Source organism: Camelina sativa, chromosome 11 (assembly GCF_030686135.1).
Source record: "Camelina sativa cultivar CO46 ecotype springtype chromosome 11, ASM3068613v1".
Classification (NCBI taxonomy): domain Eukaryota; kingdom Viridiplantae; phylum Streptophyta; class Magnoliopsida; order Brassicales; family Brassicaceae; genus Camelina; species Camelina sativa.
Genome location: NC_141890.1, coordinates 14,187,016 through 14,199,110, shown reverse-complemented (window position 1 = coordinate 14,199,110; position 12,095 = coordinate 14,187,016). Strand labels below are relative to the sequence as shown.

Below are 12,095 nucleotides of genomic sequence, written 5' to 3'. Positions count from 1 at the left end.
AAATGTACAAATTTCTTCAAAACGTGGTTACCTGTTCTGCGGATAACTATGCTGTTGCAAGAACACAACTGCACCAGTTAAGCTGCAGTTTGTCTCATGCACTGTGAAACCAGTACCTCCCCTACATTTAGAGATGTCAGAGCATCAACCCAACACAAGAAGGCCCACATATATCAGAGATCCTCTATGGAATCAAGGGGTCTAAGCCCCCGGCTAAGTCTACATCTTACGGCAGTAACTCCAGAGATTATATCAGAATTCTTCATGTATACGTCTCATAACCATTAAGTATGGATACAATGAGATTGCCGTCACTGCGTACAACTATTTAACAGTTGCCAGAAATAACATTTAAATTACTTGACACATCCTTCTTTCATATACAAAATCCTCAATAATATTTGGCATTCCATTACAAATTTGCCAGGAAAGAATAGAAAAGAGATATTGCACAACTTAAGAGAAGAGAAGCAACACAATGCAGTTAGGTAAGTTGGTTCAGTTACACCTTTGAAAGAAGAGGCCTTAACTTCTCCAACAGTGTCTCTGCTTCAATAAATCCACCCAAAGGTCCCAAAGACTTGTACTTGATGGATTTCCATCTGTTTTGATGGCAAAATATGTTAAGAAAGCCATGGGAAAGTAAGAGAGAGATAGATGCAAAGAATATCCCAAGAAAGATCAATGAGCATGAAGCATATCAGTACCTGGGCACAAAAGGTAATGCAAAACAATGGAGATGGAGATGATCAACACTGTTAAATGGTGGCTGGTGAAAACCAAATCTGAGAGAAAGTACATATCAGATGAATGCTATACAAGTTACCACAAGGAGAAGAAAGACATGAATATCATGTTTCAAGCAGTACAACTATAATTGGTTTGAAAAGCCTAACTCAAAATCCATAGTTGGTAACTAAGAACACTCACCTATGAATGCTTTGAGGTGCATCTTTATGCAACAGGTCTTGCCCCACACTAAGCATGTGCTTTACTGCTCAAATCATAAAACAAGCATCCTTATCGAAACTTTAAACATAGATATAACAGGAAATGATGTATGTATATTATATGTTTTGATAACCAACCTAAGGAGTAGTCTTCATCTCTTCTCTGAAGGTCTTTCACAGTAGGAATGTGTTCTTTTGGAATTACCAAGTAGTGCCTACAAATCATTGTTTGCCTCTTATTAGTAAAATGGCAGCTAAGGAGATGCACAAGTGATCACATTAGATAAGGCTAAGTAAACGGAATCAAACTAAATTCACAAGCATCTAACAACCATAAACTTAGCCACACTTCTTCCAAACTAAATTCACAGTGTTTCGATGGAACAGACACAAATTACAAACCTCTGAGCGGATGGCTTAATATCTTGAAACGCGATGACCTTCTCATCCTGAAAAAATAAAAACCATCGCAAAGAAACCAAACTTAACTTCAATTTAGGCTCTGATCATTGATTATATTCTCGAGACCCAAACAACAACAAGAGAGTTGAGAGAAGATAAGAACTCAACGGTGTGAAGGAGACGAGTTGAGGTCTGATTGTGCACGATCTCACAGAAGATACACGCTTGATTCGTTCCTCCCGCCATTTCTTCTTCCTTAAATTCCAAATCGCAGCACAAACAAATTCGAAAACTGGGATTTCTCTCGATTTCAAAGTTGAGCAAATGGGAAAGTTGTTGTGTGAGTTCTTTCCATCTTAACCCCCATAAATATTTTGTATTGATGATTTAACCCCTAAATTCTTGTTCCTGAGGTAAGAAAGTTTAATTTTCAAAACTATGGGGTTTAATTGAAATACATAGAACAGTATGAGGACATAAATCAACAAAACAAAGGCCGGAGAATCTCCTCTCACTACGACGACTAAACCGGCGTTAATGTCGTCGTCTCTGTCTTCACTTCTTCCCAAAACCTTCATTCCCTTTCGCTCCTTCCGTCGTCACTCACTGACTCGCCTAAGAAGCTCCGTCTTCATTGCTCGAACAATGAGCTCTCAGTCTAGTCAACGCGTCTTCCAGCTCAGACAAGACCCACTCACCGGCGATTCCGAGTGGGTTGTCATCGAAGACAATGACCAACCCGGAACTTCCTCAGACGGTCTCCTCTCCACGACGTCGTATCTCGACATGCTCAATGATACTCGCCGCAACAGAGCTTATCGTCTCGCTATTGAGAAAACCATCACTCAACCTTGCCACGTCCTTGACATTGGGTACTTCTTCTCATTTTCCATTTTTCAAAATTAGTGTTTTATAAACCTCTTAGATTGAACTATGGAGAATGTGAGATTTGTGTGTGTGTGTGTGTTATAGTGCTGGAACTGGGTTGTTATCGATGATGGCTGCGAGAGCAATGGGAGAAGAAGGAATGGTGACAGCGTGTGAGTCATACTTACCGATGGTTAAGCTTATGAGGAAGGTTTTGCATAAGAATGGTATGACGAAGAACATTAACCTTATCAACAAACGATCTGATGAGATTGAAGTTGGATCAGACATTGCTTCACGAGCTGACGTTCTTGTGAGTATTCAAAGATCCATACTTTTTTTTCAGTATGAATTTCAGAGGAAATATAAGTTTCTTTCAATGCTCTTCTTTCAATTAGGTAAGTGAAATATTGGACTCTGAGTTACTTGGTGAAGGTCTGATCCCAAGTTTGCAACATGCTCATGACATGTTGCTTGTTGACAATCCAAAAGCAGTGCCATACCGAGCTACTACTTATTGCCAGGTTCGTTTCTTGATTTATCATGAGCTCTTTTGTCCTTGAGTTTTTATCGAGATTTGTGGTTTGTCTTCATTGTTCATCTTGAGTGCCTGATTGAATTTGCTTCTTTTTCTTTACAATGTGAAGCTTGTTGAAAGTGAATTCTTATGTAACATGCACAATCTACGAAATAACGAGGCTAAAGTATCTGATGGTGTTCGTCTAGTTCCTCCTGGCTTAGAGAGTCTTTTTGGTATCAAGTCACAACAGTATAGCATGCATGTTGATGCTATTGAGAACGATATCAAACTGGTACTACTATCCTAAATTTTCCCCTGCAGTTTTGCAATAAGTTTTTTTAGTTTATACACTCACTTCATATATTCATCCAGTTGTCAGACCCCGTCAAAATATTTGAATTTGACTTTTGGAAACGGCCAGAAAGTAATGGAGAGCTTGATGTGCACATAGAAGCAACAACCGCGGGTAGTGTTCATGCTATAATTTCATGGTAATATGTCCTTTACTCTCTTTCTTCTTTTCCTTTTTGGGGCGTTTGAACTGCTTATATTTTCGCAATACTGGCGTAGTTAGTTCTCTACAATGAAAATATACACTTTTGCTTTCTGGTGATGCATATATATGCTAAGATGCCTAGGCAAAGGGCACAAGATCTGTCCTGTTTTTCCAGTATGATATGAGGAATCTTTTTTTTTTTGGGTTGGTTCAGGTGGGTTCTGCAGCTTGATAGTGAAGGAACAATCTTCTACTCTACCGCTCCGAGATGGATAGATTCAAGTCCTGAGATAGGTGAATTACTCCTTCCTCTGGAATTCATGTGCAGTTACTGGTTGTAGAGGAATCCCTTTTCTTGATTTCTTCCCAGACTTGCACTACATTCAGCTCCATTGGGATCCAAGATGTCTTGATCTCATTTTTACCAATTCTGATTTCGTTTTTTACTAATACAGGTGTTAGGGAATGGTGTGACCATTGGAAACAGTGTGTTTGGTTTACTCCAGGAGCAGGTGTGTCCTTATCCAAAGGAGAAAAGGTTAATTTGCATGCTGCTCATACTTGTACTAACATCTTGTACAATCTGAAGAAGACTCAAAGCTTGACACATGAGATGACACACTCTCCTTTAAGTACTGGAGATGTACACCTCACATTACCACCCGAAAGAGTCGCAATATATGGTGATAGTAGATACAGGCAGTCCATGTTTGAGGCCACTAGAAACGCTGTAGGTTCTAAACTTCTTTGTCTGTCTTGCATTTACAAAGTATTCCTCTGAAAACTGCACAAAGTTGTGGTAATATTTTGACTTGTTGATGCTAATAAAGAAAAACACTATACTATTTCTCTCCTACATTCCAGTGCACACTTTAATGGTTCTTCATCTCTTTTCCAGTTACAGGGAAATTCTAATCCACAATGTCTCGTCATTGATGATAGTCTCCTATTACCACTTATGGCTCTGCATGCCTCCAACAGATCACGGGTGATATCATTGTCACCTGGGCTGCAAGAGAATGCTGCCAGATACTTTGAAGCCATTGCTGATTCAAATGGTTTTTCAAAAGATCGTTTTGAATATTTCAGAGAAGTAAAGTCAAATTTGGCGGAAGCGTATCCAAGCAAGGTAAACTTTCACAAGATGTATATCATATTCAAAATTCATAAAAAGTTATGACTTGTTGTTGGACTCTTGAAAAGTTATGTCCCTTTCGTTCAGTCTTTGTGCTTAGTCATCCAATTTTCTGAATGATTTTTGGGTTTCATTTTGATAAGTGTCTCTATGCTTTATCAACAGATTGATCTGCTGATTGGAGAGCCATATTTCTGCGGACTTGAAAGTGGGCTTCCGTGGCAGAACCTTAGATTCTGGTATATGTTGTTATTGAGTTGGTCATTTAGCTTTGTCAAAGAAGCCAGTTTGTTAACAATAGCCTGATTCTCTTTCTGGTATGCGTGAAGGAAAGACAGAACTCTTTGTGATTCTGTCCTGTCAGAAGATGCAGTGGTAATGCCGTATAAGGGAGTTTTGAGAGGTTGTGCTATGTATCTTCCTGTAAGTACTGTATCGTTTCTTAGCAAATATAAAACAGAAAGTGTTTGCTTCTATATTCATGAATTGGCTTCTGGTGCAGGATCTTTGGAAGAGCCGCTGTTGCCTTGGCAGCGTAGAAGGGTTTGACCATGCTCTGGTGAATACAACCTTAGGGGGGTGCGGTGATCTACCTACTGGTAGAGACAGTCCTTGTTTGCCCTTTTTTATCTGGCAATGTGGAGAGACAAAGGTAAACACAAGTTCTTAGATTTATGTATTGACAAACGTTGGGAAATGTAAAGATTGTTCCTTTTCTTGGGAAATTTTCAGAAACTTAGCAAGGAATTTACAGTCATGGAGTTTGACTTCACCAAGCCCATCACAGGTCCATGTTCTGGGGAAGTTCAGGTATGTCTGTTGGAGATTCATATACATGCAGTTTGGCATCATTAGTACAAATAACTTTAATATATGATTTTAAGAAATGCTTGTTACCTGCAAACAGATGGAGTTTATAGAACCTGGTGTATGCCATGGAATCGCATTGTGGATGGATTGGGTGATGGATAAAGAAAACTCAACCGTGATCTCAACAGGACCAGGTACAATACTCACAACTCTTTGCACTGGCCAATCATTTATTGCTTTAAGGGGATAATGCTTACGGTTACGCTGTGATTTGGATTTAATTTGACAACTAAAGGAAGTTGCTGATGGATTGTCCTTTAATGTGTTTTAGCAAAGGATTGGCCTTTCCAACATGTTAGTTTCAGGGATTGCATGATCTATAGGGTGAATAATTAGCAATTATGAGATTAAAGCAAACGTTTTGATGAAATTGTCTGCGTACAGATGAAAGGTATTGGAAGCAAGGAGTGAAGCTACTCGAGAAACCAGTCACAGTGAGAGTGGAAGGTCCCTCATCCATAGGAATCCAAGCGTCCTTAGATTTATCTTCAAACGGCGAGCTCATCATCATACATACTCTCTCTTGACTATTTTTGTAAGACCATTCTTAACTTATATGTCTGAATAGCTCTCCGATCCTGTTCGACTCTTTTTTTTGGCCAACGAGGAGGCCTAAGTTCAAGAGTTAGAAAGTATAAGCTTTACAAGTAGATCCTTCTCCTTTGATTGATAGTTACGGTTCATCAATTAATGTCAAAGATCAAGATCATGCGCTTAAACGTGTTCTGAGTTAAACTTAAATTACAAACTTTGACCGTAAGTGCAGGTATGTTAGTTGGAGATTCAAAAGTTTACATACACAGTTTGCAGAGGCATCAGTAGTACAAATAACATATAGAGAAACACTCTAAAGAAAAACTTAAGACCCGATTAGTTCTTTTTTTTGTTGTTCCGACTGATTTTATAAGATGAAAGCAATTCAACAATATCATAAAAAGTAGAACAGAGCAACAACCGTAAACAGAGCAATGACCCGACTAGTTCATGACTCTAATCAATATATTTTGATTGACAACTTGTTCCTTCCTTACCTTTTCTTTTTTTCTTTCTTTCTAGTTTTACTTTAGGATTGATTATCATATTTGAATACACAATCTGAGTGATATAGAAAGTAAACTAAAACCAAATTTTATAATAACCGAATCTTACTCCACATCTTATATATATATATATATATATATATATATATATATATATATATATATTTGGAGATATTTATAAAATATTTATACATATTTACAATCATGCCATTAATATTAATTATTAATTTATTTTTCATTTAATTAATTAATATTAAATTTCTATTTTTGAAAACAAGATTTCCCATCCTAAATAAATTTTCAAAACAATAGGAATCACTCTCTTTAACATTAAGTATTAAGTTTATAATTAATTTAAAGTTGTAAACTAGAAAATCTCGAAGGAGATTTTATCTTCTTCTTATTATTATGCCAATTGAATGTTACATATATATAGGAAGGGACAAAGCCAAAGTATATCAGGAATACTAAACCGACTAAGACTAAGAGGTGGTGGCCGATGGGCCTTATGGGCTTGGACGTATATGGCCCGTGTATGGACCGGTTATGGAAATCCACCGTCCGTGTTTTACAACACTCCCCCTTGGATGACATAACCGTGCAAATGCTAAGGGATCTCCGTAATGCGCTTGGGAGTGCTGCCTCATTAAAACCTTACCAGGAAAACTCATTGGGACAAAACCATGGTGAAAGAAAAATAGTACAACACGCATTACTCCCCCTGTTCTAAGCATCACTAGAAGTCCTTAAGTCTCCGCATCCCAATCTGGTACGTGAGCTTCTTGAATGTCGATGTCGGTAATGACTTGGTGAAGAGATTGGCTGAATTGTCGCAAGACGAAACTTGTACCACTTGAACTTCTCCGGCCTTTTGTCGTTCATGTGTGAAGAAGAACTTTGGTAAAATATGCTTCGTCTGATCTCCCTTGATATATCCTTCCTTGAGCTGTGCGATGCAGGCTGTATTGTCTTCATAGATAACCGTTGGTTCCTTATCGTCGGCCATGCCACAATCTGTCCTGATATGTTGAGTCATCAACCTCAACCATACACACTCACAGCTGGCTTCATGCATAGCTAAGATTTCCGCATGATTAGATGACGTGGCTGCAATGGTTTGCTTCATAGAACGCCACAAAATAGCTGTACCACCGTGTGTAAATACATAGCCGGTTTGAGACCTTGCATTATGTGGATCCGATAGATAACATGCATCAGCAAAACCAATTAAACCTTCTTTGTTATAGTTAGTATAATATAAACCCAAATCAAGCGTTCCTTGTAGGTAACGCAATACATGTTTGATACCGTTCTAGTGCCTTTGGGTTGGACATGAGCTAAATCTAGCTAGGAGGTTCACGGCAAAACATATGTCTGGTCTAGTGTGACTAGCCAAGAACATTAACGCTCCTATAGCACTGAGGTATGGCACTTCAGGACCGAGAATTTCTTCATCGTCCTTCTTTGGACCAAATGGATCATTTTCCAAATTTAAATTTCTCACAACCATTGGGCTAGGAAATGGGTGAGCTTGGTCCATATTAAACCTCTTGAGTACCTTTTCAGTATATGCCATTTGATGCACAAGGATTCCATCATTTATGTACTCAAGCTGCAATCCCAAACAGAATTTAGTCTTGCCTAGGTCTTTCATCTCGAATTCTTTCTTTAGATATTCGACTGTTTGGGCGATTTCTCCAGAGGTTCCTAGGATATTTAAATCATCCATATATACTGCTATGATTACAAACCCTTTGTTTGCAAACTTCTTTATAAAAATACATGGACTGATGGGATCATTCTTATAGCCTTCTTTAGCTAGGTACTCACTCAATCTATTGTACCACATACGCCCACTTTGTTTCAGTCCATAAAGGGATTTGTTTAGCCTTATGCAGTATTGTTCTCGAGAACCGCTCTTATCTTTGATCTCAATACTCTCTGGTAATCTCATATATATTTCATTATCCAGTGGACCATACAAATATGCGGTCATAACATCCATTAACCGCAAATCCAGTTTTTCTCTTATAGCCAGATTTAGTAAATATCTAAAAGTCGTTGCATCCATCACATGGGAGTATGTCTCCTCATAATCTATTCCGGGTCTTTGAGAGAATCCTTTTGGTACAAGCCGTGCTTTATATCTCACGATTTCATTATTCTCATTTCTCTTCCTTACAAAGACCCACTTATGTCCAACTGGCTTTATATCGAATGGTGTCCTTAAGATCGGACCAAATACATTCTTTTTCTTTAATGAATTTAACTCCACGTCAATGGCTTCTTTCCATTTTAACCATTCTGGTCTTTGAGTGTACTCTAATATGGACGTGGGTTCATGATCCTCATTTATTTCAAGTGCTACCTTGTATGCAAATATTTCATCGATGTCGACATCTTTCCGGTTCCATTGAATTCCATACATGATATAATTTATTGAGATCTCATTATTATCAATACCTTCAGGACCTTGAGGTTCAGCGTCCCAAACCTCATTCGGTACCTTAGGATTTGCCGCGGCCATGTCTGTAATTTCCTTAACCTCGGTTTGATTTGCACCTTTCTTAGATTTCTGAGGGTTCTTATCTTTGGAACCTATTGGTCTACCACGTTTCAAACGGGCCTTAGACTCTGTAGCAACTTGATTATTGTGCTCCTTTTGAAATCAATACGTACTGGTGCATTACAAGCTGGTATGTACGATTTTATCTCTTAGGGTCAGCAAAAGAATCTGGCAATTGATTAGCTAGCTTTTGCAAATGTATTATCTTTAGGACCTCTGCATCACATGCTAGAGTCCGAGGATCTTGCCAATTTAAGGATGTTTGATTCCATGAAATTTCTTTGACCAGCTTGTGTGTCTCTCCACCTAATTTGGGAAAGTCAGTTTCATCAAATTGACAGTCCGCATATCTGGCCTTAAATAAATCACTCATAGTTGGCTCAAGATACTTAATAGTGGTGGGAGAATCATATCCAACATATATTCCCATCCTCCTTTGAGGTCCCATCTTAGTTCTCTGTGGTGGAGCAATCAGTACATAAATGGCACACCCGAATGTTTTTAGATGGGATATGTCTGGCTCATGACCCGTTAATAATTGGGATGGTGAATATTTATGCTCACTAGATGGCCTGATGCGTATAAGCTCTGCTGCATGTAATACTGTGTGTCCCCAAGCCAACACAGGAAGCTGCGACCTCATGAGTAATGGTCGAGCAATTAATTGGATCCGTTTAATGAAGGATTCAGCTAATCCATTTTGTGTAAGGACATGTGCCACAGGATGTTCCACACTCACCCCCATGGACATACAATATTCATTAAACGCTTGGGATGTAAATTCACCAGCATTGTCTAGACGCATAGTCTTAAGTGGAAAATCTGGAAAGTGGGCTCGCAGACGTATAATCTGGGCCAGCAATCTAACAAACGCAAGGTTTCTAGTTGACAATAGACAAACATGCGACCATCTAGTCGATGCGTCGATTAGGACCATAAAATATCTAAACGTCCCACAAGGTGGGTGTATTGGTCCCCATATATCTCCTTGTATCCTTTCCAGAAAATTTAAAGTCTCTTTAGTAACTTTTACTGGTGATGGCCTTATAATGAGTTTTCCTTGTGCACATGCTACACACATGAGATTCTTAGGAATAACTCTTCTCTCTTTTAGAGTGTGCCCTTTAGAGTTTATTATTAGCTTACGCATCATGTTAGAACCCGGATGTCCAAGCCGATCATGACATAAAGTGAATTGTTCATTGAACCTTTCATTCATTGCCAAATTAGCCTCTATCATATTAATCTTAGCATGGTATAAAACAGTGGCTAGTGCGGGTATAGATTCTAGGATTCTCTTAGATCCTTGGGTGATTTCTGTAATATGTAGGAACTCTTGGTTTCCTTCACCCTTAGTTTCAACATGTAGACCATTCAAACGAATGTCTTTAAAAATCAATAAGCTTCTCTTTGAGCTGGGTGAATACAAGACATCACTTGTAGCCTGGCTGTAGCCTTCAATTAGGCTTGCTACCCGCAATTGTGCTAATATTGGCATTTTTCATAACGAGATTAACAAAGTATCTCTTATCCTTCAAAATTGTGTGGCTGGATCCACTATCCACCACAAGTATGTCCTTGTCCTCAGCCATTTCTATAATGGACAAGAATTTATATTTTAAACAAAAACAAATAATTTTATATTGAAGGAAATAAAATAATTGAATTTAAACCAAAACTATAATCCAATAAAATTCAAAGTCATAAAACATAGAAATTAAATCAAGACAATCTTTAATTATTCTCTCCTAGACAATCCGAAGTTTCATAATCCAATTGTTCATCATTCTCATGGTCGAAATCTCTTTCACCATCGAGATGAACCAAATTGGCTTCTGGATTCTTTTTCAGACTCTCTTGATAGAGATCAATGAGATGCTTAGATGACCTGCACGTCTTAGCCCAATGATTCCCCATACCACATCGGTGACAAACCGATTTAGGCTTGTGTTGCGGTTTGTGAATTCCGCGGCCTCTACCATGGCCACGACCGAAGTCGGACCGGTTCCCACGGCCGAAGTCGGACCGGTTCCCACGGCCGTAACCATCATAGTGGTTCCCTTGGTAATTGTCACGACCACCACGTCCTCTTCCACCACGGCCACGACCATGATACTTGCTTTTATGGACGTAGTTAGTCTCATTGGGCTCTGTGGGTTCTTTGGGCTCTTTCTTAGTCAAATCGACTTTGTGGACTTCCGGTAATGGGGCAGAACCAGGAGGTCTCATTGCACTGTTCATTAGCAACAACTCATTGTTTTGTTCAGCAAGCAGCAAACAAGAGATGAGACTTGCATAAGTTTTGAAACCCTTTTCACGATACTATTGCTGAAGCAGTATGTTATTGGTGTGAAAGGTTGAGAATGTCTTCTCTAGCAAGTCTTCCTCAGTAACCTCCTTACCACATAACTTAAGGATTGAGACTATCTTAAATAGCTCTGAGTTATACTCATCCACGGTTTTAAAATCCTGGATCCTTAAGTTTTTCCAATCAAATTGAGCCTTTGGTAGGAGCACCGTCTTTTGGTGTCCATATCTGTTTTTCAACTTTGTCCAAAGTTCAAGAGGATTCTCTATTGTAAGGTATTGGTTCTTGAGACTCTCAGCAAGATGATGGCTTATATGTAATATCGCCTTATATTTACTTCTTTTAGTGCAATCATTATCATCCTCAATGCATTTGCATAGGTCCTTTGATTTCAGGTTGATCTTGGTGTCCAAAGCCCATTGGAGGTAGTTGTCTCCAGACATGTTAAGTGCAGCATATTGGAGATTATTGATCTTTGCCATCTATAAAATAGAAAACAGGCACCCGATTATTATCATGCGGTATTTGAGACCGAAACATGTAATTGTTCTATCTTTAGGCTATACGGTATATATGAGACCGAACCATGCCGAATGTTATATTCTTGGGTCATGCGGTATTTAAGACCGAACCATGCCGTTTATTATAGTGTAGGTCATGCGGTATTTAAGACCGAACCATGGATTTATTCTCATTTGGGACATGCGGTATTTAAGACCGAAACATGCCGAATATTTTTGTGGATAATGTCTTGTTTTATTTACATAATTTCATGGCCTATATTATGCATGAGAATAGTCCTAGATAAACATAAGATCTAGCATGCAAAAATTTCCTTTTATTAAGTTTTTTCCTTTTCCTATAAGTTTTCCTTTTTCTAATTTAGGATTAGGATAAAGGTTTTAGGAAATTTTCTAGTCTTTTAGGGTAATGTCTAATAT

The 12,095-nt window shown here is 38.5% G+C and overlaps 2 protein-coding genes and 1 pseudogene across 3 annotated transcripts; 1 reads left to right on the top strand and 2 right to left on the bottom strand.

Moving 5' to 3' along the window:
- Positions 1–335: 335 nt before the first annotated feature.
- On the bottom strand, positions 336–1,653 carry LOC104723451 (bifunctional adenosine 5'-phosphosulfate phosphorylase/adenylylsulfatase HINT4). Its single transcript, XM_019232348.2, has 6 exons — positions 1,521–1,653; positions 1,353–1,399; positions 1,089–1,165; positions 931–994; positions 708–785; positions 336–602 (listed from the first exon to the last, which is right to left on the bottom strand). Exons 1-6 carry the CDS (start codon positions 1,596–1,598, stop codon positions 503–505), a joined length of 444 nt encoding a protein of 147 aa, XP_019087893.1. The 5' UTR covers positions 1,599–1,653; the 3' UTR covers positions 336–502.
- On the top strand, positions 1,449–5,890 carry LOC104723449 (protein arginine N-methyltransferase 1.6). 2 transcript variants are annotated; one of them, XM_010441827.3, is made up of 15 exons: positions 1,449–1,692; positions 1,820–2,224; positions 2,325–2,532; positions 2,618–2,743; positions 2,867–3,031; positions 3,112–3,230; positions 3,450–3,529; positions 3,691–3,965; positions 4,134–4,364; positions 4,536–4,609; positions 4,700–4,793; positions 4,873–5,022; positions 5,103–5,180; positions 5,278–5,374; positions 5,625–5,890. In XM_010441827.3, exons 2-15 carry the CDS (start codon positions 1,890–1,892, stop codon positions 5,765–5,767), a joined length of 2,175 nt encoding a protein of 724 aa, XP_010440129.1. In that variant the 5' UTR covers positions 1,449–1,692; positions 1,820–1,889; the 3' UTR covers positions 5,768–5,890. The 2 variants fall into 2 exon arrangements, 1 of the variants encoding a protein (XP_010440129.1); XR_015572584.1 differs by lacking the exon at positions 1,449–1,692 and having other exon boundaries at positions 1,825–2,224; positions 4,705–4,793.
- A 4,690-nt stretch (positions 5,891–10,580) lies between these two features.
- Positions 10,581–11,636, bottom strand: LOC147933970 (uncharacterized; annotated as a pseudogene).
- Between the last annotated feature and the right edge of the window lie 459 nt (positions 11,637–12,095).